This window comes from Protomyctophum bolini, assembly GCF_963924005.1.
Source record: "Protomyctophum bolini genome assembly, chromosome: 3".
NCBI classification, from domain to species: domain Eukaryota; kingdom Metazoa; phylum Chordata; class Actinopteri; order Myctophiformes; family Myctophidae; genus Protomyctophum; species Protomyctophum bolini.
Window position 1 is genome coordinate 23725211 of NC_137864.1, and position 25740 is coordinate 23750950.

A 25740-nucleotide genomic window follows, 5' to 3' on the forward strand; every position below is an offset into this window, starting at 1 on the left:
CTCGGGTTGTAGCTTGAGCTGTTTTCAAAAATGTTCCACGAACCCAACGCGCCTCTCAATTGTTCGATTAATCGAAAAAGTAATTGACAGATGAATGAAGAAAACAATAGACGTTGCAGCCCTGGTTTGAACCGAGGCTGTGTCGGAGAGTGGAGGCGCTGACTAGGTCTGTCACTTCTGGTTCTTTCAGCCGCATTTTAAGCGGGATGTGATGGTTGACGGTAAACCTCCTCGTAGCCGCAACGCCACCAGGAAGTCCTTTATGTCAGCCCTTAGAGGTCAAAGGGTAGGGGGCGTGACCTCATCATCATCACCCCATGCTGTGACACAATGGAATATGGCCTTGTTTGTAGCATATTCCACCATAGTGCATGCCAGCGTGTGATGTTTAAATTATAACTTGAATACAAAGGCATTTGTTCCTATGGAGATATGGAATGGAGGAATTGGTGTGTTTTGGCTAAACTGGTGACTTTTAGGCTTGACTGGTTGATTTGTATTTAGCTTTGTGTACAGTAATGTGCATTATTTCCAAAGGGATTCTTCATACTGCATCTCTGTATACAGATGGACATGTACGCTTGAGAGTGATTGTAAACACGTCATGATTTTCTCTCTCTCTCTCTCTCTCTCTCTCTCTCTCTTTCTCTCTCTTTCTCTCTCACAGCGATATGTTCAGCAAGATACACTTCATGGTGGAGGAGACCCGTAAGTCAATATTCTCACAGTTGCACGCCGAATTATGATTGTCATGTCCATAGAATGGCTGAAGAAATCACTGTCTAACCCAGACACCGCACATCATGTGAGCTGTGATTTATTGTGCCAACCGTATTCATTAAATTAGAGTTCCATAGTTTGTTATGTTGTAAATTATCCTCAATATCTAGAATCAATGTCCACACATCTACAGTATATACGGCAGCTGCAGTAGTGTATTATATGCCTGTGTTTATTACGATATGACGAATGGTACCCTAACAGTCACAAGATATATTTATATTTTTATATTTGATTGTGCTCTAAACAAACATTAAACAGTCCATAGACTTGGCTGCAATATGATGTAATTTTCAAAACCAATGCCCTCAAAAACACTAATTATGGAGATATATAATTATTCTGCCCAACAGCTTGTTGCACAAACATTATCATAGCAAGCAAGTGGATGTCCAAAAGAGAAAGTACAAATACTGATAGACATGTTTGACCCGTGCAGGTTCCGGGCAGTGTACAACTACCTGCCCCGCAATGAAGACGAGCTGGAGCTGAAGGAAGGAGATGTTGTTGATGTGATGGAGAAGTGTGATGATGGCTGGTTTGTTGGTAAGAAGAGAACCTTGCTACCCACAGTGTTACTAAAAAGGACATGAATACAAGTAAGACGCACAAACGCGGGAAGCGAACGCAGCTCGTAATTTTTGGGGATTTTTTAAGATCTTTTTTTTAAGTTATGTTTTTTAAGTTATTTTTTTAGTGTGTGACTATGTGTGCGTGTCTGTGTTTTTTTAAAGGTTTTTAAAGTTTTTTAAAGTTTTTTTGTGTGTGTGTGTGTGTGTGTGTGTGTGTGTGTGTGTGTGTGTGTGTGTGTTTTGTGTGTGATACAGCTGCGCCCTCTGGTGGCGGGCATGTGGTGTTACAGCGTGACAGACAGACAGACATGTTCTGCTAGGTCTCATAGTTAGTGCTCATTGCGTTCGCAATGAATGTATGCTTGTTATGTGAATGCACAGAATCTGAGCTTTATTGTCACATCACAGTCTTACAGGTAAAAAAGTAGGTGAAATTCGTTTTTTGTGAATATAGTTCCCACAATGAAAGCTGTTTTGTGACCCAATCCACAAGTACTACTGTCACTGGCTGAATAGATGAATTTCTCTTCTTGAATAGACATCAAATTGTGCCAGCCACTAGATGGTGCCAGAGTGTCACCATGTATTTTTAACAGGCTTTTGCCTAGAAGAAAAACAAGTTGACAAGTTATCCCTCACAGCTGGACTCAGCCTGAGGAAGTTCAGTTAGAAGACTGATTGTCCTGAGAATCAAGGACATTTCAACATCTCAGCATAAATATTTTTGTCCTGAAAAAAACTCTACAGCCAAATTCTTGGAGAGGTGAGGAGTTTGACACAGTGTTAAGTTAACTAGAACTGCACTCTGTCGAGTGCCTGGAGCACAGGTCTCCGCCAGGCCGGGTTGCTTATCCATGGCCCGCAAACTTTGGTCATCATAACCACTTGGAATGGGATCCGAAAAATCTAACTCATACATCTTGATCATGACCCCAGAGATGATTATGTACCGATTTGTGCGATTTTAGGACAAAATCTCTTGTAGTAGTAGTAGTCGAGGGGCCACAGGCCCAAAAATGTGACTGCTGCAGGGACCTCTCACTAACAGCTCTCTGTCTGTCTCTGTATAACTGCTGCAGGGACCTCTCACTAACAGCTCTCTGTCTGTCTCTGTGTAACTGCTGCAGGGACCTCTCGACGGAGCAAGCTGTTCGGAACCTTCCCAGGGAACTATGTGAAACGGCTATAGTGACGCAGACCACCTCCAACCATCACCCAATCCTCCACCCCCAACCCCAACACAACCCTGACACCACATCAAGACGTGTCACAGCCAAGACCCCTCGCACATAAAAGTGTGTGTGTGTGTGTGTGTGTGTGTGTGTGTGTGTGTGTGTGTGCGTGTGTGTGTGTGTGTGTGTGTGTGTGTGTGTGTGTGTGTGTGTGTGTGTGTGTGTGTGTGTGTGTGTGTGTGTGTGTGTGTGTGTGCGCGTGCGTGTGTGCGTGTGCGTGTGTGTGTATGTGAGTGTGTGTAGCTTACCAGCTTCACACATAAAGAGAGGACATCTAGCTGTAACTAGCCATCTTTACGGAGGACTTATTCCACTAATTATATAATTCCTTTTTTTCCTATCATGGAGCAACTAGGGCTTTGTACTCCTGTGCGCCAATGACCTTTGACCCTCTTGATACTAAAGGAAGGCCTCGAAATGAAGATGGCGATGTTATTTTTCTTTTATTATTTTAACTTTGTTTCAGGATGCTTTACTTTTTAATCTAAATACAGTTTCCAGCTTATGGCAATAATTGCAGCTTTGTTCTCTGCTATACTGTTGTAAGTATATTGCCACAATTTTCTTTTGTCCAGTGTCACGCATGTTTAACACATGTTTGATGTTTGAAGTATCCCCAAAACTAGTATTTTTATTTAATTTTTTTCACTGAGAGTATTCTAAATCCCAGGATCACACGTGTGTTTACATTTTTACCGGCTATACAGCTCAAACTCATTGAGATGAAACCGAAATTGTGGTTGGCTTTGATTCACACTTTAAATGCTTTTTTAATAATGAAAACTTCAAAACCCGGCACAAAGTGTATAGCTGTGTTTACTTGTGCATTACCCTGCATTATCGATGCCTGAGAGGGTTAAGGCCTACGTGCATCGCAACACAACATGTAATGAATTGATTCAGTGATAATGGATTTTGTCATCAAAATTCAACGAGTTTCACTGGAAAGGACAGCATTCATATTAGGGCCCATTTATACACAAAGTAATGTACGGATTGAGACGTCTGTCCATTTATTGTGGTTCTTAATGAACGTTTTCTCGACAAAACGGAGCAATATCATCGGAAATTGTTGGGGCAGATTTCCTTGAACTAAATCTAGTCCAAGTAAGACTTGATGAAGACTATAAATGGGTATATTTATTCTGATACGTAAAGAGTGTATAAATGGGCCTTTAGGTGTGATCAGATGATAACGTAATGTAATGCATGTATTTAATGTACTGGCAATTTCATACAGTACCTAAAGGTATAGAGTAAGTGAAGCGTGAAGATCTATCTTTAGATAGTTATCTACAGTGTGACAGGGGTCTCTCCAGGTGGGTTGCCAATTTCAGACGATTAGGAGAGAGTGCCCATTTCTCAACTTCAATTTTCTCCAAGCATTCCAGTTCCAGTTTTGTCTGATCACTTCTTTGCATCATCACTTCCGATTTTACTTGCTTATCCTGTATCCTGTATGAGAGATGCAGAGAAGGGGAGGGGAAACCGGGAGACCCCTGTTACTGGACAAACACACTATAGAAATGATTTCTATCAGAATATAGAGCTACTTAAAGGGACATTTCACCCTTTTTGCAAAAATTTTTTATGTTAATGATGTTAAGAAGATTTAGAACACTTTCCTGGGGGTCTTTATGTGGACTCTGAGCAGTGAGCCCAGTTGCTCTGATGTCATGGACTCCGGGCTCACTTACTTCCTGGACTACAATTCCCATAATGCTTTGGTGCACTGCTCCTCTTTGTGTAGTCCAGGCTGTCTTACTGAGACAACATGTAGTCCAGGAAGTAAGTGAGCCCAGTGTCCATGAGACACTGGGCTCACTGCTAAAATCTAAAATATCTAAAACCACATATTACACACACAAAGACCCCCAAGAAAGTGTTCTAAATCTTCTAAATGTCCTTGAGTACTACTCTGTGATGATGAGGACATTGTAGCCATGCAAACATGTTGCAATAATGCAGTATGTCAGGTCAAAGCATTGTTACTGCACAGGAATCTTAAGTCAATGTTACACTGTGTTACACATGGCAATGCATAATTATTATATAAATGACACTTGTCAACAATTTGTTCAACAAATTACAAATGAGCTTTTGCACATGGAATACAGCACACTTACAGTATGTTAAACGTGGGCCGAGGTATTCGTGGCTGGATAACACATGGGATATACAGTATAGTATTCATGGCCTATCAAATATGGCAGGCAAAGACTTTTTCTTGCAAGTTTTTTTTATCTTTAGTAGAAAGTTTTGGAGGGAAAAGGCTACATTTCAATCATCCTGTTTTGTATTATTTCTCTCACCATAACCGATGGACTTTTGAAGACAAACGCCTTTAACTTCATCTATGAGTTTTTCATTGTTTCACTCCAGATGTTACAACAACTTGTCACTGTTGGGCAGAAGCCTAGTATCTCCATATTTTATATTTTTTTATCTATTTTCTAGCCTTAAGTTAATTCCCTAGTTTATAAGTCATGGAATGTAAGTGTCACACAAATGTGAGCTTGTAGATCTGCTATTTTCACATACCACATGACATGGCCAAAGTAGGGATGCCAATTAACCAGTGAAAAGTATTAACACAAGCTTGTGACTAAATAATAACAAATTGGATCCTTTAGACACTTTTTTTTTTTAATTTCTTGAAAAGTTATTGGTTTTGGACATTACAAGGTTTCCACCCGACAGCAACACATTGAAAGCTGGTGATGGATATGATGGAAGTTGTGTGATTTTGATCATGTTTAAAACATGTATGTGGAGAAAAATAAGGTTACTGTCGTTTTCTCTCTGATATTTATTAGTTGACGAGTGCTGCTTGACATTAGTATGAATATAATGAGACATTTAGTCCGTCCAGAAAAAGATACAAGCTGTAGAAAGGATGGAATTTCACGCTTATATACTCACTCTGTGTATTTATTTTAATCCTCTCACTGAAGTGGCTTAAGGTGAAGTGTACTTTGAACATTATTCAGTCGTTTTGAACATTATTCAGTCGTGGCAAGTGAAACACACTTTGTGGAAGCTGTATTATTTTTTCGATTTTTCCATGAAGTTTTCCTTATACAGATTGGGTGTTGAATATTACAAAATACTGTATTTGGACCTGTTTAATTTCTGAGTTTATTTAAAGGAGACATGGAATGAATAGCATTTCATTGAACCATTATTTTCAATACAGTTATGTGTTAATGAAGTTGTTTTCCCACACGTTTTGTGATGGAGTCCTATTGGGTATTGTCACTGAGGCGCATGTGTTTGCTATAACCTTTGGAGACATACATACTGTAGGCCTACATCAATTTTAATGATCAGCTTGTCATGTTCAATGAACATGATTTATGTATTTGTTTTTAATTGCCTTTTATTTGTCTCACATTGGATGGACACTGACAGCAAAGCAATCGTTAAAAGCACCTTAATATTTTATTTTTTATTTTATTTTTGTTGTTTCCTTTCCTCCACCCACCCCCCCATTAACTGTGTGTGTGTGTGTGTGTGTGTGTGTGTGTGTGTGTAGAAGGATGGCCATCCTTCTCCATGTGTTTGTACTGGAGTGTCCTTGCGCAAGACCCCCGAGAGTAACTGCTCGCAATGAGCATGTTGGTGCCTTGCATGGTTGCCTCTGCCATTTATTTGTGTGTGAATGATGGAGCTCTTTGGAGAAGGGCTAAATGGTAAATGCACCATTTGCCATTTAGTGTTTTGTGTGTGTGTGTGTGTGTGTGTGTATGTGCATGCTTGCGTGTGTGCGTGCGTGTGCGTGTGTGTGTGTGTGTGTGCTTTTGTAAGCCTTTTTTGTATGAGAGAGTTGTAAAATGTCTGATCTCCATCACTTTATAAAGTAATCTTGTTTCTCACCCTCCATGTTTGGATTCCTCTCTTTCTTTACATCCTTTTGTCCATCTTCATTAGTTTTTTGGGGGGTCTGCATCGGTGGGTCATCAGAATCAGTAGTGGACATCAACTAAGCACATGTACTTGTGTAATGTGTACACTTTACTGTACTTGAGTACACAGCAATGTTCACTTGTAGTTGAGTAACATCCGACCAGGAGTATAGATATACTTTGACTCAAGTACTGGTGTTGAGTATAGCCTACTTTGTCCACCACTGAGCATCAGAACACTAGCTGAGCATGTAGGCCTTTGTTCTGCTCATCTGTGGCGTCATCAGGTTTTAAATGTTAGCAGAGTAGAGTCGCTGTGTGCAGAGCTCTACTCTACTTTGACGACTGCCTTTTTTACGTCCAATTCTTGTTTGACAACCATGCTTTTACAGACCTTTCCTCTACTGCAAAAAACAACACCATACATAACTTATGCAAACTTTGAAAATACATTCAGCATTACCCAAGACATTGTTTGCAAATGTGTGCAGAAGATGTTCATTGAACTGTACTGACTCTGTTAAAATGTAGGGTCTTGTAGTATGAATTTGATACTTTTTTGGGGGACATATTTGGACAGAGAACACTGGCATGGTTGAGAAAACACTTGTCATGTTTGTATTGTATTTGAAACAACAGGTGACCCAGCTGTGTTTTGTTAATGTCAAATCAAATGGATTTGATGCACTCAGAAGTATTTCTATAATCTCCTAGCTCTGGTTGGGTGATTTTATGGGGCTGTATTGCTAATAAAGCTCACATGGTAGTTGGTATATTTTCCCCTTATTTTGAAAAATAAAAATAGTTATACGGGCTATTTTTTAAACACATTATACTTTGTCTAGTTTTTGATAGTTACATTATTTATTAATGCATATAAATTCCATTATGATATACAAAGATGAATGCGTGAATTTTGCTCAACATTCTAGAACCATGGGTTGTATGTCAAGTCAGTCAAGTCACCGTTATTTGTATAGCACATTTAGAAGTTGACCCATAGTGCTTTCTATTCAAAATTACATCATATAGACATCATATACTACATCATACTGACATGACATACTGACCATTAAAACACATTCTGTACAAAATACGTCTGGAAACGTCATAAGGATTCGAACCGAGAGGTGCCTTCGACATCTGTGGACGTCCTAGCGACGTCCAAACGACACGGGGCGAGATAAGAATATTCAGAATTATTCCTATATTTTTTTTTGGCATTTCGCTTTTCGCTTGCCGTATGCTAACGTTCTGTGCAACTATTAGCTTGTCATTGACTCCCATGTTAGCGCGGCGGAAAGAATGACTCGTATCACCTCATCCAGGGCGCTCTCCGTGGTGTTAAAATGATCGACATGCTGGCGCTTCATTTCTGCTCCTCATCCGTCTCTCCCGCAAAATATGAACGCTTTTTGGAGCGTATATAAATATATTAAGATCGGGGATTGTGAGGTCACTTTGTCAGTCAACTTTTTTAAGAAAGTGTTTCCGGTTCATGGCTTTCAAAATAAAAGCAATCACTACTCTGGCGACTACTCTGGCACCCCGGAGCCTCTATTTTGATGCACTTCCGGTACTAAATGTGTTGTATACTCCTAATAGTGTTGCATGAATGATACTGGCCATGATCAGAATCAGCTTTGTTTACAGGTGTTACAGGTACAAATGTGGGTTAAATTCATTTTTATACGTACATAAACGTAGTTCCCATCGTGTCATTTCATTCCAAGAAAAACCGAAAGGGAAGAGGAGAGGGGGGGGGGGGGGGGGGGTTAAGGAGATCAAGGCATGAACAAGAAAGAAAGTTTGACTGCATGCTTTAACCACAAAAAGTACAAGTAAAAGGTTTTCTTCTGTGTGGTTCTTCTCAGATATTTACAAGCTTTTGCCACAAATGGTAGCCTACAACCAAAATATCTCTCTCTTATCTTATTTACAAGCTTGAAGATTTTGCTACAATCACAGTACAACAGGAAAAAGCCCTGGATGGAGTCTACACAAGAATGCTACGAATGGACGGACTGCATCATGTGGACCTCTATGGGGACCTACCACAGGTTAGAGAGAGAAGGATGAGGCTGGCAGGGCACTGCAGAACTTGAGGCAAGTAAATTGACCCTATGGGAGCCAACCCCAGGAGGGGAAAGAAGCGTATACTACCTATGTAGACGTGCTGCGGCGCGACAGCTTGGCTGACAACACTGCAGAGCTCAAGAACGTGATGTTGGATAGGAAATTGTGGAGGGCAGCGATCCAGGAATCCAGAGTTGGTGTTGGCTAGACCTCACTCTCGCAGCAACTAACGGTACAACCAAAGGGTCTAGCTTGTTTACAAGCTTTTGCACGAAATTGTGACCAAAAGGGTCTCCTAGCTTTCTCCACACACAAAAAATATATAGGCCTATATATAAAAAAATAAAATGTATAATAATTTCGCCCCAAAATGTCCACCCTTTGTGCGACAAGCACTCGATATCAGAATGACTCTGTGTGGAGCAAGAAGGTTTGGAGTCAGAGTTGCCTTGTGTCACACCAGGATGAGCCGCCAGCGTGCCAAAATATTAACTGGCATTCTCCTCCGTCTACATAATGGCAACATAAAGTAGGCTACTCTCACTGTCTAGAAGGAATTTTAAGCCTTTCTTTAAGAAGATGTTGAGAAATAAAGAACAGAAAAGACAAGCAAGCAAGAGAGGTACATTTTAGAGAGAGAGAGAGAGAGAGAGAGAGAGAGAGAGAAAGACTCAGAGAGAGAGGATGTACTGGCTCAAAAGAGAGGGGCCGTGGGTCACCGAATTATCATCTTGGATCAAGTTCACATCTTCTAAACAGAGTGTGAGGGATATAGGAGAAAGGAGAGAGAGGAAGAGAGAAGGTTAAGAGAGTTAAAAGAAAGAGCCTTGGGTCCCATCCAGATCAATGGACGCTGGAATGTGCCTGTGGGACCTGCACTGCGCCTCCAGACCAAATAAGGACTGAAGCGCCAGAGCAAGAGAGAAGGCCAGCCTGTCTCAGAGCTGCCCAGGATGATGAGAGATGACATGCGCTGATATCTGTGGCTCACGTTGGAACTCCCCACACAGGTAGGCTATATATTGTACATACACCGTGAGTCACAAGTGGACCTGAATAAAGACTCAAAACTGTCTGAGATAAGTAGTGGGTGTCACTTAGGGTTTTGACGGTCCATGGGATCCCCCGCAAAATCTGTTAAAATAGCATCACAATCACCCAGTTTGCCCTATTTTATACTTCGGATGTAAAAAAATAGCCGATCTACAAACTCACAACACAAAAAATAAATAGTCTCTGGCACAAAACCAGATGGGGGACGATCCGCACTCCACATGCCAAATACATAATCATGATTACATAATCAACTTACATGTAATCATACTTCAACAGCCAAAAAGCTAAAATTAACTTGACGAACAACAGCATACGGAGGGAACCCATAATAAGGAATGCAAGAAAGAACAGAAGTGACAGGAACAGCAGGGTAGATGGATCGAGAATGAGTGCTGCTGCTTCATCCAAAGTTCCAAACTCTCTCCAGTGACCTCACTCTTTGGGGGGGAGGGGGGGCGGGGTTCACAGAGTTTCCACCCCCTTCGATGCTTCAGCTGGTTTAAACTCTCCTTAACTGACTCATTCTCTTGCTTTTTAAAACTCTACTCCCCGCAGAGTGCAGGGACACACACTTATACATACAGCCCTCCACAGTGGAACAGGACAGCCTTTTAGAGGGTAGACATGCCATTTAATGTAGTTCTGGACGGCCCGGCCCCATGGGGCTTCCGGCTCGTTGGAGGCAAGGATTTCAACCAGCCACTGACCATCTCTCGGGTGAGTGTGCCAGACAGTGTGCGTGTGCGTGTGTGATGTCAGTACATGGATATATAATCTTACAGCAAATGTACAGCAAATCTCTCTCAAAATGCATTAAGCATAACTGGGAGGACATGAACCTTCTTCATTTCCCCTGTTTAACGTCTGTGTTCACCTGTCTACTGCCCGATAAGACCAACGCTACGTCTACGTGTAATAATATTTATTTATTTTGGCTCTCTACTAACTCATTCACACTATGGTGTAGGCCCAGGGAACTAGCAGCTGGGCCTGGATGGAGGGGTGGGGTTCTGTGCTTTCTGGGAAGACCGCCTGTGTGTGTGTGTGTGTGTGTGTGTGTGTGGGGGGGGGGGAGGATGGAGGTTTGTGGGGGCCTGCACCTGTGTTGTGTGACAGTAAATGCATGAGGCTTAGATAGAAATAGCAGCTTACACTATATACTTCACATTCAGCACACACACACAGGCACACATTAAAGCCATTTGTGCACACTCAAACACATGCAGACATATACAGTACCACACAGGCAAGTTTGAAATGTTTTGAGCAAAGGACACTTGAACCTGAAAATACATTGGATTTGATCCGGGGCCAAGTGTAACAAGGCCTTATTTGTATGGTATGCACTCTTAGGTGAGCCACAGGGTGCCTCTTCACACAGTCAACATTAATGATGGCAGCTGAGCAGTGGTGGAAGATTCTCAATTATTACTACAGTATTACTTATGTAATTAAGGGTAGCGATACCACAACATAAAAATGTATTCAAACTTGAGTAAAAGTACAAAAGTATTGGCCTCAAAAACATATCCAATCCTATCCACTTAATTTATATAGCACGGTTTAGCAAGGTACAGGAAAAATAAAAAGCTACTATAGTTAAAACACAGGAAAAACAACAGCAAGAATACACAGTACAAAACAGTGAAACAACTGAGACACATCACTGAAAAGTACAAGACAAAATAAAACATGGAACAAAGCAGATCTACAAGCTCACAAGTTATCAGCTATTTCTGAAGCAGGCTTATAAAATATCATGTAATAATAATCTGCAATCTGTAACTAGTAGGTAACTAATAGGTTAACTCAAATAACTGCAGTGGAGTAAAATGTATTTGTCTCTGAGATGTCATGTAGTGGAGTATTAGTACAGTATAAAGTATTGAAAAACGGAAACACTCAAGGCACAGCACTTGATTAAATGTACTTAGGTACTATCCACCCACTGCAGCTGAGTCAACACAGATACGCATGGATTAAGAGTGAATGAGTTCAGCTCTATTCTTTGTCTCCTGTCTATTGTGCAGTTGTTCAGTGATGCTCTCTCTGCTATGTTACTAATAATGCCATTAATCTGCCTAGAGCTCAGCAGTGGGTATAGGCATGGTAAGGTAATCCCAGGCTACTTTACAAATCGTCGCTGTCAGCCGGAAATCTTGTGTGACCAAAAGGTTATTTTCAGGAAATGGAAAAAAGGAAAAACCTGTGTCCAGTGGATCCGATGTAGTTCTTTAGTCACAAGCTCTTCTTAATACTTGTCATTGGTTAAATATATTACAAAATAAATAAATGTTTAAACAGACAGACGTGTACTTTCAATCTCACATCCCTATTTTGGGCACGTCATTGTAGACGAAAGGTTTCAAATATATTAAAAAATAGAAAAATAAATAACAGCGTATACATGTTGCATTGTGACTGTCGGACAATTAAATATAAAATGGGGCATTTAAATATCTTTCTTTAAAAATACCACTGCTAATATCAAATGGTGCAAATCACAGGGCATAATAAGAGTGCATGCATAGTTGCATACTATATAACAATTAACTTTGTTTTAAATCGATTCAATAAGAGGGGCACATGGCTCTAGTGTGGGTCTGTGTGTTAACACACATCATGGTGTTTTGAATCAGGCTTCTTTTTGATGGGATTTACAATTACCCTGCATGTCGATCAGCAGGTTTCTGTCTGTGTGTCTATATACTATATTTAGCCAAATGGCATCAGAAAGAAACCAGCTAAAAGTGTTTGGTGGTCTGATCTCCAAACTGCTACAAACCACAGCTGTTGTTTTGTTAGACTGTTAGAGGACTCTGAAGCAGCCTATTATGAGAACAGAGATGAGAGAAGGCTGGAGTGGATGAGAGGGTTGGAAACAACTGAGGGGGAAATCAGGGAGGGGGGTGAAAGATGAAAGTCATGAAGGAAGGTTAGAAATGGCTGTAACCCGCTTAAAACCATATTCTAACCGACTGACTTTCATCTTTCACCTCCTTCCTTAAATGCCAAATAAGGGACAAATATGTCATCTAATAAGCCTTCGTAAAGTTTCATGTCGTGTGACTCTGTATTTGGCTAGCACATTCCTCTTGCTTACATGCTGTTGTTGGCTTGGAATAACAAGCCTTTACACAAGCACATAGCACCTTCAGGGTCTTCCGACTAGTCCTACACTGCCATGTTTGGTTAGACACTGACACTCTCCTGCTCTGCATTGTGGCTGTTTATTAACATGTTTTTATACTATGCATAAAAGGTGACAACTACGGGATGTTTCACTGAAGCTATAATGAATGTTTCACTGAAGTCATAATGGATATTTCAGTGAAACCATATAGATATTTCAGTAACGTCATAGTGGATTTTTTTTCAGTAAGGTCATAGTGGATATTTCAGTGAAACTATAGTGGATATTTCTGTGAAATGATATTGGTTACTTCAGTGAAAACAAAGTAAACTATAGTGGGTAGTAGGCTATATGTTTCACTCAAGAAATATCATAGTATTAGTAGTGGATATTTCTGCGAAACCACAGTAGATATTTCAGTCAATGAAAGTAGTGTAGATGTTTCAGTGAAACTATAGTAGATGTTTCAGTGAAACCATAGTAAATTAGATGTTTCAGGGAAACCATATTTGGTGAATCCATCTGGGAGTATCAGCAAAGAATTTCCATATCAGCTAGAATAAGCACATGAGACACATGAGATAGCTAACAGACACATTAGGAATGAAACACCATGGTGTTTTACTGTTAGTCCAAGAACTGCATTACTTTAAAACAAAACACTCCCTCTATGACAGTGTAGCCCCCCCCCCCCCCACACACACACACACACACACACACACACACACACACATCCACTTATTTATAGGCGGATGACCTAATTCAATCTTCAATGCAACAGGGGTACAATGTGTCACTCACTTCTGCCTTGTAAAGCAATACAACCATCCCCAGATCATGTTAAAGGGTTGTATATCTTGGAACGTCATTACATCGGGCCTGACTTTTGAAATAGAAGCACTCTCCCTTCAATGGTATCTCTCTCCTGTGATTCAGACCATCCAGAATATCAGTTTATTCTGGATCTTCGTGTTAAATTCAACCACTTCCTTGCCTGCCTGCGTCATCCATATTCTTTAAGGATACCGTCAGCTGGCGTCAGCTGGTGGGAAGCAGATATGTTTACCCTGTCCCCAAGGCAAGAGAGAGACTGAGTTTACATGCAAACATACCAGTCAGGGCAACACATGGCTGTAAGGAGAGCTAACATATACATTTGACATCATGGAGAAAATAATGTGTTAAAGTGCAAGACCACATGGTAGAGGTTTGGGTTGCCATGATGTAACTCCAAATTTGGACAAGAAATAAAAAAAATATTGCTCCAGTGACTAGAAATTGATCATTCAAATTTTGCTCTTCATTGACTTACATTGTACATTGTCACTCTTTTAGAACGTAAACAAACACAAACACAGTTGATTCAGACAATAGAGCATCACCAAACCTTGTACTGTTTTTAGTTTAATAAAAATGTTAACTTGTTGATTTAGCTATTTTTAGTGGCATAGTGCTGGGAAAAAAAAACGTACGAGGTTTGGTTGATGCTCTATATTATTGTCTGAATCAACTGTGTTTGTGTTTGTTTATGTACTAAAAGAGTGTGAAAGCATATTTGGGAGCATATTTTTAATGATCAATTTCTAATCACTGGAGCAATTATTTCTGATTTCGTGTCCACTTTGGAGTTACATCATGGCAAAGTGTGTGTGTGTGTGTGTGTGTGTGTGTGTGTGTGTGTGTGTGTGTGTGTGTGTGTGTGTGTGTGTGTGTGTGTGTGTGCGCGTGTGCGTGCGTGTGTGCGTACGTGCGTGCGTGCGTGTGTGTGTGTGTGTGTGTGTGTGTGTGTGTGTGTGTGTGTGTGTAAAACATGTACATTGACAATAGCAGTCCTAGAGCAAGGATGACAGACATGTTACATAACAGCACTCCTTCTAAAGGCTGCTGTGTCATGAGCTGTCTCCCTGATGGGAGACGATGATTGAATAGTTGCTGCTTAGTTGATGCTTCCTGGATCTGACTGGCAGCCTGGCACAGTGCAGTGTCTGGAATGGATGTAAGCCCTGTGCAGAGCCATAGAGTAAGACAGAGTTACGACAACTCTGTTCACTTCATGGGACCATGCTCTTCTACATAGACTTGAATGGGGACAACCGGAAGTTTCCGGAATGCATTGAAGTCTATGGGCTCGTGCGAGTACATGAACCAAGTGACCAGGCTGTCTTCTGCCCCCTCAATGTCGTAACTCTATCTACTCTGGCAATGCCTAAAGTTTAGTTCAGCAACACAGGTTGAAATGCATGTCCTCCATTAACCTGGCTTAAACTGATTTATTTGCTGCCAGTTCTGAGAAGTAACACAAAGCCTATCCAGATGGAAAATGGGAGGCCAGTTTTTAGTAGCCTATAGTCTTGGTTGGAAACAGACTTTCATCTTTTTATACTGTTGCTTATGTAAACAAACCCTGACACTCGAAAAATCGAAGCTAGTGTTTACATGGGCAAAGATGTGAGGATTGAGTAGAAGCCTAGGGTGTGTTACATAAGTGTATTATGTTAAGAGAAGTACAATATAATAGTATGAATATAGCCATATTTTGTATTATATATGTGTATATATTATATTATACTTGACCTATGCATGTCCATGATTGGAGAGTAGGAATACTGACCAGCTTTCAGTGTAGGTCCTGTTGCCATGGGAGGAGACCTACCTGTTGCTACGCCTCGCCTCCAATCCAGCCTGGACCAATCACCTGCCCGTCATCTCCACTACTTAAACTAAACAAGTGTTGCCACCTGTGCTCACTGGCAGTGTCACAGTTTGCAGTAGCTGTGGGTGCATGCTGTCCAGAGTGTTGTAATCTTCTAAGTACTGGACCCTCGTCTGGTTCTGACAGACCGGTATTGTGCGTGTAGGCTGGGTGGTGTGTGACCCGGTTGAATTATTCCTTGGTCCGGCGGCGGACAGACGGACGGGCCCGGGAGAACAATAACATGATACGAGACAGTATCACGCTAAGATGTTCACAAGATTTTATTATACAGACAGAACATATATAGCTGGATCCTAATGACGTACACTTGAGACATAACAAACTTACTGCAGCAAGCTGACCTTGCTGTCTGAGATGAGATGGTGTCAGTAGCTAGTATGCTACAGTTCATTCAGTACACAATACATTATCCATTGTGCTCTCACGTACAAGTACAAGTACACAGCATAGGCACTCAGACCATATCACAACACAGAGCATTTGGGTTTGGTTGCTACTTTGGTCCTCAGTAAAATACCCTCTTCATCTTGAGTGTCTTGTTGTCATGTATTTGGTTTCTTCCCTAGTTCCCTTGCATTTGGGTCCTACTTTGAAAATCTCTGACACTACTGATATTAAGATAAACAGACATAAGTATAAAGCAAAGGAATGGCCTGTGGCAGGTATAGATTATACTTCATGTGCATGTAAATGTAGGCTACTTAATGACCAAACATACCTTGCGTATATGAGGCAAAACCCTACTCTACCATCCCAGAGGGGAACATAAGCAAGAAAGGGGCCCAAATGAGGTGTCAGTGATGGAGAGCAGACCAACAGAGTGCACCAAAGCTTTACAGGCTGTACACTATTCATACAGTACTGTACCCTAGTCTACAGGGTATTACATAGAGTGATGGGGAGGGAAAAGGGCCGGAGGCAGAGACACAGAGTGAGACAAATGAGGGAGAGAATGAGAGAGATGGAGATAACACAAGAGGTCACACACAGACGGAGAGAACCATGAAGGTAGATGGATGTAGTTACCCGCATGCCTTCTTGATGAAATAGTGGCTCCATCATAATGGACAAAGTGGACAGACCAAATTAGAAAAGCATTGCTCAGGAGGCTGACAGATTAATCTAATATGGTTTGATTGCAACCGAAGGTCGCAGTTAACTATGGAATCGTGCATTTCCTGTCAGTGTGTGTGTTGGTTGGTCGGGGTGAGAGAGCCGTGACATCATCAGGGATGGAGCACGTGACATAACGTGACATCATCAGGGATGGAGATATTAAACCCATATATGGTGACCCTGATGCCAATATTGGCCAACAACTCTACATCTGACCTCAAACCTCAAACCCTTAGATCTCCATATATGGAGCTGACCTGTTCTGATATTCCATAATGTTGATCCTTCCCCATCCATCCTTTCTCTTCGATGTCTCCCTTTTGACTGATACCTGTCCATTTAAACTCTAGGCGGGCCTGCCCCAAAGTTATGTGTGCAGCCGCGCCTGTCAGCCGGCGAAAACTAGAGGCCCGAAAATAAAGATCTTACCCCTCCATGCCAAAGCGCCAGCACTTTGCTGTCACCCAGGCGGATGTGTTTTGTAACCTAACAAAAAACATGTACATATGTTGCTATTTCTTTACTCCTTGATTGCTCTTTCTTGCACTTTGTTTGCTGTGCTTGCTGTGTTTTTTGTTGCTTTGAATGCGGCCTAGAATGCTTTCTAGGCCGCTACATTGTCTGTAAGGAAGCCATACAAATATATATATAAGTTTAAAGGACCTATAACATAACTCTAACACCTTTTGAGGATTTCAGGATTTCTCATCAGTAGGGGCTTTTATGGAAATTGCTCTCAGGAACAGCTCGACTGATTTGGTCGTATTTGTGATGTCATCACTCTCTCTTCAGTCTTCAGTTCCAAATTTGCACTTGATTTTCCAAGCTGGCATGGAATTGGTTTATCTAGCATCAGTATTATAATGACTCAAATATTAAATAAGTTGCATATCAGCACCCTCACCACCTCAGGGCACTGCAGCTAAAACAGCTTCAGAAGCAAAAAAAGAAATGCCATGGACTGGTTATATCAGAGTGGTGATTGAGGCTCAAACCATTAGAAACAAGTTTGAGGGACATAGACAATAGGATATTTAATATAATAAACTATTTTAAAATTCACGTTATAGCTGCTTTAACTCTTATGTACCTGTACACACGATAACAATAAAGTACAACCTTGAACCTTGTACCTTAACTCTGCAGTCCTTAACATGTAAATATAGACTGGACCAGGGATTTGGAATAGACTCTGGAGGGTGCTTATGTGTCCAGATACCACCCACCACTGTCTGATCATAACATTGTCTACTTCTATTCTTGCCAAAGTTGAACGTACAGTATTCCGGCCTGGACACAGTTGTAGAGTAGAGGGGTTATTTCGATGCCACTTACTCTTCTGTGAACAGGTCACTTGTAATAACCCTGAACCGTTAAGCAGCACTATCACCTAAATCTCAAAATGTGTTTTGATTCTATCACTGAAACAATCAATCTCACCTTTGCTCTCTTCTGTGGCCAATCTAAACAGCTATGATTAGATTGCAACGTAGATCTATTTTATCGCTGTGCAGCCAAAGGTGATTCTCCACATGTGGACAGATGAAACTCATCTTTCTTCTCTCATTTCTCTCATTCAGATCACTCCAGGCAGTAAGGCCTCCACAGCCAACCTGAGTCCTGGTGATGTCATCGTGGCCATTGAGGGTGTGCCAGCCACAGACATGATGCACTGTGATGCCCAGAACAAGATCAAGGAATCCACAAACCAACTTTGTCTCACTGTTGAAAGGTCAGACACCAAACAACAGTTGTATAGGCTACTGTAGTATGCATGTCCAGGCCGACATCATTAAATACATCAAAATTGTTGTCCGTAAACAATCTTTGCTCAATACCTGAAAAGCAGTTATGAATGTGTCATCAAATCCTACATATTTTGGGTGCCTGGGAGTATCCAATAATGACTACATCCTGAGCTTGAATCTGGCTATGTGCCTTACAGGTGGTGAAGAGTGTTCTAATGTACATTAAAAGGAGAGTTTGCATTCCTTCCCTTTTGTCTCTTTTCGACTATGAAGGGTAACCCAGAACATTCCATACCCTGTAACTTTCCAGAACCTGTGATGTCCTGTGATGTTTTATTTACGTTTCTATTATAACTACAATCACAACCACCAAAGGGGGAGATATACGTCATAAAAAATAAACTAATATAGCAGATAACGGCTCACAGACAGACACAAACGCACGCACGCACGCACGCACGCACGCACGCACGCACGCACGCACGCACGCACGCACGCACGCACGCACGCACACACACACACACACACACACACACACACACACACACACAGCAATTTGACATAAATATTCCATCAGACCATCTGACCACCATCTGTTCCCAGGAATGAAGCCAGACTGTGGTCACCTAAAGTCACAGAAGAGGGTAAAGCCCACCCATTCAAAATCAACCTGGAAGCAGAGCCGCAGGTAGACCTGTGTGTGTGTGTGTGTGTGTGTGTGTGTGTGTGTGTGTGTGTGTGTGTGTGTGTGCGCGTGCGTGTGCGTGTGCGTGTGTGTGTGTGTGTGTGTGTGTGTGTGTGTGCGCGTGTGTGTGCGTGTGCGTGTGTGTGTGCGTGTGCGTGTGCGTGTGTGCGTGCATGCATGTACATGCGTGCGGCGTGCATGCACTTGCATGTGCGTGCGTGTGTGTGTATGTGTCATTACTTCCTAGCTGCCACACGTTTCCAAACTGATTATAGACAGGTTAATTAAAAGGTAGTCACTTTCAAACTGATGTCACTATTTTGAGCATGTCCTCATTATATTGTCAGAAAATGTCAAGGATTTCCCCTATTATCATACAAACTTATAGTAAGGCCTTACTAATACATAGATGTCCCCTCGCTCACTAATTGCCTAACTTGATAATCTTCTCCGGTTTCCCTGCCTCGATCCTTCCAGGAGTGCAGACCTATTGGTACAGCTCACAACCGCAAGGCCCAGCCATTCGTTGCAGCAGCGAACATCGATGACAAGCGGCAGGTCGTCAGTAGTGCGTACAACACCCCCATAGGCCTCTACTCCTCAGGCAACATCCAGGACGCCATGCACGGCCAGATCCGCGGCCTGGTCCAAGACAAGCCCTCGAGGTGACAGCGTCACTGTGCACTACCACTTGCTCTGCATCCCATGTCTATAATTCATTATAAGCATACTATACTATATAGTGCATTATAATAATCTGCTTATAGCACCGTATATTAGTTATAAGAACTTATAAACAACAGTGAAAACATTATATAATGTCTTATATAAAAATTATTAATTGCTGGACACCTTTTGCAAGGATCATAGTGTGTTAAAATTATCATAGTTGTAATACATAATAATAATCTTTTAATGTATTATAATCACTGTTATAATGCATTATAGTGTAGTCACTATGCATTGCATAAATGCATAGATAAAGCAGACTATGCAGACCAAGCTGTGGTGGATAGGTTATGACATGTTTTGAAATTGCACATACTGTAAGCAGAATGTTGAGTAAACCAAAAAGAGCACACCACAATGTTTATAGGGGTGTCTCTCCACCAATCACGCCCTGGTTTTGAGCACAACTCCATTGGGAATCAGTAGGACTTACTTGTTCCACCTGTTCACTACGCACACAGATCCACAGATTCACTGTGTTAAAGGTGTGTGTGTGTGTGTGTGTGTGTGTGTGTGTGTGTGTGTGTGTGTGTGTGTGTGTGTTTTCAGACTCCATCATGGCCCATAGCACTTACTCTACCCTAGATAGCACTTCTGTAGACTTAGATAGCATTTGAAACAGACTTATAGCATGTTATGTAGACAGCACTAGAATCGCATTGTATATAGTCATAGCACGCCATAGTACATATGTATAGCATAGTAGTATATATGTAAAGTTTATACGTATAAATTTCATTATATAGATATTCCACTGTTACTTTCTTAGCTTACGCATGTTTCATGATGAATGTTTTTATGTAATGTATTCCCATGCTTTTGTTTTTGCTTAATGTAAGTCGCTCTGGATTAAGAGCGTCTGCTAAATGCCTAAATTGTAAATTGTAAATTGTGTGTGTGTGTGTGTGTGTGTGCGTGCGTGCGTGCGTGCGTGCATGCGTGCGTGCGTGCGTGACAGAATATGGAATATGGGGAATGTCTTTTCATAGCTTAAACAGGCCCCGGGTCTTGGGTCACATCATTAGCTGATGATACACAGCCAAAGTCTGAGCAGCCATAGTTTTGATAGACACAATAGGTACAATAGTTAAACAGGACCAGTGTTTCAGTGTGAGTCCATATACTGTACAGTATGTGTGTTTATAATACACATTTCTTCTATACACAGTAAAATCCTCAAATTAACATTGGTTTTACTGTTTAGTTTGCGTGATATGTTTTACTGTTTTATACTTTGCACGTCGAATGCCAGAGCTAACATCAACATCCTCTCTTCTTCTCCTCCTCCTCCTCCTCAGTGTGTACTCTCCTGTGTGTCTCTTTCACTTGCCTTGCTCATATTTTATCCCTATTTTCCTTTTAAGGCTGTGAACTCGTTAGCATCTGTTTAGTCTCTAGCACAGCAGGCTGATCGGGGGTGATCGGGGCCTACAATAACCACGTACAGACACCCCGGGCAGTGCACTACTAAAGACTGCACAAGCTGTTGCATCATTGATGCTTGAACGTGACTATTCGGACAAAATACCTGTGTCTTCTTGGGTGGTCTTGGCCAGGGAGGCAATACATGTCATTTGACATTGTATGGCTTGTTCATAATCCACTCAGCATTTGTCATTGTCACTTAACAAATCTTTATAATCCTAATAAGGAGGACATACACAAGGCATGAAACGTCATGAAACAAAACTTCTACTAAATTATTCAATCAATCAAACCACCAGAGGGGGCTCAAGTACTACCAGTGGTACATGTACCACAGGTTCTAGGAAAGCCCAAAGCGACCAGACCAGTAACTGAAATGTGATTAATCAATTAGGTATAGTAGTGTCCTTATATTACTCGTTACCGACCAAAGTAGTGTAGTTACAGTAACTAGTTACTTTGTAACTAGTAACTAGTTACTTTGTAACTACTAGTTACTTTGTAGTTTCATCTCCTTTGCCATGTAAATACCTTTTCCAGTTGTGTGCAGATGTGCACCACTTCAATACGAGACAGGCAAATCATTTACATCTCCCATTGTTCCGTACTGGTCTGTGTCAGTTGTCCATCAGATACATAGGGTCCCAGCTATGGAACACCTATACAGCAATCTCATCTAATTCTACTTCATTCAATAATTTCAAACATAAGTTTAGGACCCACTTAATTGACCAGATCACTTAATTATATTTCTTTGTATCATCTCTTCTTTTCTCTAATCGTGAAGATAACCAAGTATTCTATTCATGTATTCTAGACATTCTATATTTCTTGTACAATGTTTCATTGTGTTTTACATCTAGGCCTCGTAGAAGCCCCTTGGGCTTTTTTGCTTCAGCCTATCACTTTTCCCTTCTTATATTTGTATGTTCATTCACTGTATTGTTTTTATACTGTGCTGCACACGTTAGCTCCCACTGTCTATTGAAGATGACAGATAAACATTTAAATCCCTAAAGGTTCTTCATCGAGTACCTGATGATCCCGATGAAGACCCCTTAGGGATTGAAGTGTTAATCTGCAATAAACCGCGTGAACTAACAGCAGTGTGTGGAGTCTGCGGACGCTATTTTAGTTTTTATGCTGATCTTCTGTTCGTCCTGCACCTGTTCACCCGAGTATAGATGTGCTTGCGTTACATTCCTTAATTTATTGTGTGTTTATATGTGTCCCATGTCCTTCAGTCCCAGGACCTTGACCTCCATTGAGGACTCTGATGTGTACCGGATGCTCCAGAAAAACGAAGAGGGGGAACCCCTGGAGCCTCGTCAGTCTGGCTCCTTTAAAGCTCTGCAGGACTTTGTTGAGAGTGACGGTAAGCACATCTCTCACAACTCAAACTTTATTTATAAAGCACATTTACAATGACCATGTGGTCAACCAATGTGCAGCTGTAGATCAGGTTTAAAAAAAAGCATACAGAAAACAGTAAAGGGAAAGAAAAACAAATTTAACAACGAAAATGACAAAAAGAATAAAGAGAGCATTACACAATTTCCGCCAAGATGTAAGCCAAGACGCAATGGCCAAGGTTTTACGATTAGACAGATCTGACACATTATTTCATTTCTAGTTAGCATCTCCAAACAGCTTTTTGTACAACCTAAGGTTCTTATAAAATCGTTCAAAACCGCTTTGAGGTTATTACTGGCCACTGGAGGAATGGCCACCAAAATAATTTTACTGTATTTTGTAGCAGTGCTATGAAGGGGCTAGCACCTACTCAATTTGTTTCCATTCTTATTGCTATAAAATGCAAACAAATGTATGCTATGAATGTAATAATAATCATGGGCCTACTGACAAACCATGTAACGAACAAACACATAATGCTCCTGCACAGTTAGCTCTTTTTCTTGAATTTCACTCTTAGGTAACCACTAGCAGGCCTATTAATCTCTATTATTTATAATTCTGAGCCTTATCGTTTGCTTGTGCTGTTGCATTTAATAACTAAAGCTCAGCAGTTTTTCCTGCAGGTACTCGGCCAATATTGACAAAGACAGTGAGGGCCCCAACAACCAAGCCTACTACTCCTACGGGCAACCTACAGAAGCTGCCAGTCTGTGACAAATGTGGCAATGGCATTGTGTAAGTACAGTACACAAAGCTGTAGCCTATGAGTGTTACGTTATGGCATGTAATGTTACAGTATCTCATTATCTAACCCATTATCTAAATTAAATACTCATTGAGGCTATAACTTATACTTAATGTTTGCACGAAACATTTGCCGTTATTTGGAAAATAATAGAATCTGGATCTATCTGTTTCTCCATCTCTTTGTGCTAAAAGGGGGACGGTTGTGAAAGCGAGGGATAAATATCGCCACCCAGGGTGCTTTGTGTGTTCCGACTGCGACGTCAACCTGAAACAGCAAGGCTATTTCTTTGTGGAGGGTCAGCTGTACTGCGAGGCTCATGCCCGAGCCAGGACGAGGCCACCCGAAGGACACGATCTCATCACCACCTACACTTCTGCATAAAAGCCCCCTCTGAACATAACATAACAATCATATACACAGGACTTGAATCACATAGCCACAAACATGCAAACACCCACCCGCACGCACGCACACGCACACACACACACACACACACACACACACACACACACACACACACACACACACACACACACACTTCAATTATTTTATTTGGATCTGCACAAGAAGCACAGCACTGATAAGAAGCTTACAATATGGTGAAAGTGAAATCAGATGAAACTGGATCATGCATGAACTTATTAACACAGATAAGTACATTGAAAATACAAGCAATTATAGCTTAAATTAGATATAAAGAAAATAACATGAGAATCTTCTTAATTCTCCATAATATGAAACATCATCTTCTCCAGAAAGAAAAACTGCCTATAATAGCTGAGATAAAAAACAACATTTAGCCAATTATCTTTAGCAATTCTCCCTAGTACATAACATAACATAACACGTTTTGTTTCCTTCCCTATGAATTACTTAATGAACAGGTATTTGAGATATCCTTCAATGTTTTGACATAAGCACCATGATCAAAACAGTCCAGTTTTACGGTACTGTGGTTATACATTTTTGTTGTCCTTTCCTGTACTTCTCTGATGTTGTACACACACACACACACACACACACACACACACACACACACACACACACACACACACACAATCACACACACACACACACACACACACACACACACACACACACACACAATCACACACACACACAATTTTTGGTGTGTTCTTTTATTTACACTGTATGTATGCTGTGTTTTGCACATGTAAGCTTGGAGTGGTTTTGGAGGATAACGAGTCAACGACACTTAGCTAGCTTTCATATCTTGTTTTTTGACCCGTAAGCCAATCTTACAAAATTACGCCAGTCTTTTTATTTAATTTTTTTTGTTTTGTTTGCCAGTCAAGTCCTATCGGTCACAGAGAAGAGGAGAGCCTCTTGTCTCCAGTGCAGAAGACATCAGCGGAGCATAAACATTATTTTGATCCAAACCAGCTGACATTTCTGTTTAGAACCACGTTTGCTTGTATTGGACAAGAACCCAGCGATATGATCCAGACATTATTAAGGCTATTGGGATATATTGTAGCCTCTGACAAATAAATAAATGAAATCCACGTATTGTGAAGTGTGTATTTATTATGTTAAGGTGCTACTGTATCATTTAATGACACAGTAGCTTCCAGAGATGATAATAAATTAGAAATTGAAATAGAAACAGTATGACTCTTTCTTTATATTCTGGTATAGATCAATCTGTATAACATAATGGTAAAAGTCAAGAGTGACCCACAATACAGTACACAGCACCCCCATTATGTATTAATTATATTAACCATAGCATTGCAAACACAAATATGAAAGGCTGTGTAATTCATTATCACGTTTCTTTGTGATGATCATTTTTGTTTTAACAAGCTTTGCTTTCTAACGATAATCTTGTGATCTCAACATTTGCTTTATGCTAATTCTCTCATATTAAAAGCAAAAGTAGGTGAATTCTCATCATAAGGTGCAACTCTGCCTGTCTGTGATGAACCCACCCTCCCTTGCTCACACCAAATTATGGATATTCTTGCATATTTTATGTAGATTATGTAGATATAATTGCGTTGAACTTAATGACCATTAAAGGGATAGTTCAGAATATTTAACTTAAGCTGTATGAAATACTTGCCAATTTGCCATAGTGGTTGCAACTGAATTAATTGTTTGCCCGAGTCCCGTGGTGGGAGTTCTACTATGGTTTTGGTGAAATATTAAGTAGATCCGGTCATTTTGTGGGTGGCACTGGGGTCACGCATTAAAAGTAAATTAATTCACAAAACTAGCGTAATTTGTATTGTTGACCTATTTCTAAAATATTAGGTATTTTTCCCCTCTATCACACGGAACTATGTTTTTTGTGTCCATATCACTACGCCCAAAAAATAGTTCCATGTGATAGAGGGGTCAAAGTTGTGCCAATATTTTAGAAATAGGTCAACAATATAA

General features: G+C 40.8%; 2 protein-coding genes across 4 annotated transcripts in view; both read left to right on the top strand.

Moving 5' to 3' along the window:
* sorbs2a (sorbin and SH3 domain containing 2a) overlaps positions 1-6466 on the top strand; it is an 81832-nt gene extending 75366 nt beyond the window's left edge. The window contains exons 25-27 of the mRNA XM_080759592.1: positions 668-708; positions 1220-1326; positions 2480-6466. Coding sequence (XP_080615718.1) covers positions 668-708; positions 1220-1326; positions 2480-2541 — 210 coding nt within the window. The 3' untranslated portion in view covers positions 2542-6466. The remainder of the gene's footprint in view (positions 1-667; positions 709-1219; positions 1327-2479) is intronic.
* A 2968-nt stretch (positions 6467-9434) lies between these two features.
* On the top strand, positions 9435-24863 carry LOC308313263 (PDZ and LIM domain protein 3-like). 3 transcript variants are annotated; one of them, XM_080760296.1, is made up of 8 exons: positions 9435-9575; positions 10177-10338; positions 18167-18318; positions 18938-19022; positions 19497-19684; positions 22418-22548; positions 23201-23324; positions 23529-24863. In XM_080760296.1, the coding sequence occupies exons 2-8, from the start codon at positions 10246-10248 to the stop codon at positions 23716-23718; spliced, it is 963 nt and encodes a 320-aa protein (XP_080616422.1). In that variant the 5' UTR covers positions 9435-9575; positions 10177-10245; the 3' UTR covers positions 23719-24863. The 3 variants fall into 3 exon arrangements, with proteins under 3 accessions (XP_080616422.1, XP_080616421.1, XP_080616423.1); XM_080760295.1 differs by lacking the exon at positions 9435-9575 and having other exon boundaries at positions 10158-10338; XM_080760297.1 differs by lacking the exon at positions 9435-9575 and having other exon boundaries at positions 10158-10338; positions 23213-23324.
* The last annotated feature ends 877 nt before the right edge of the window (positions 24864-25740 follow it).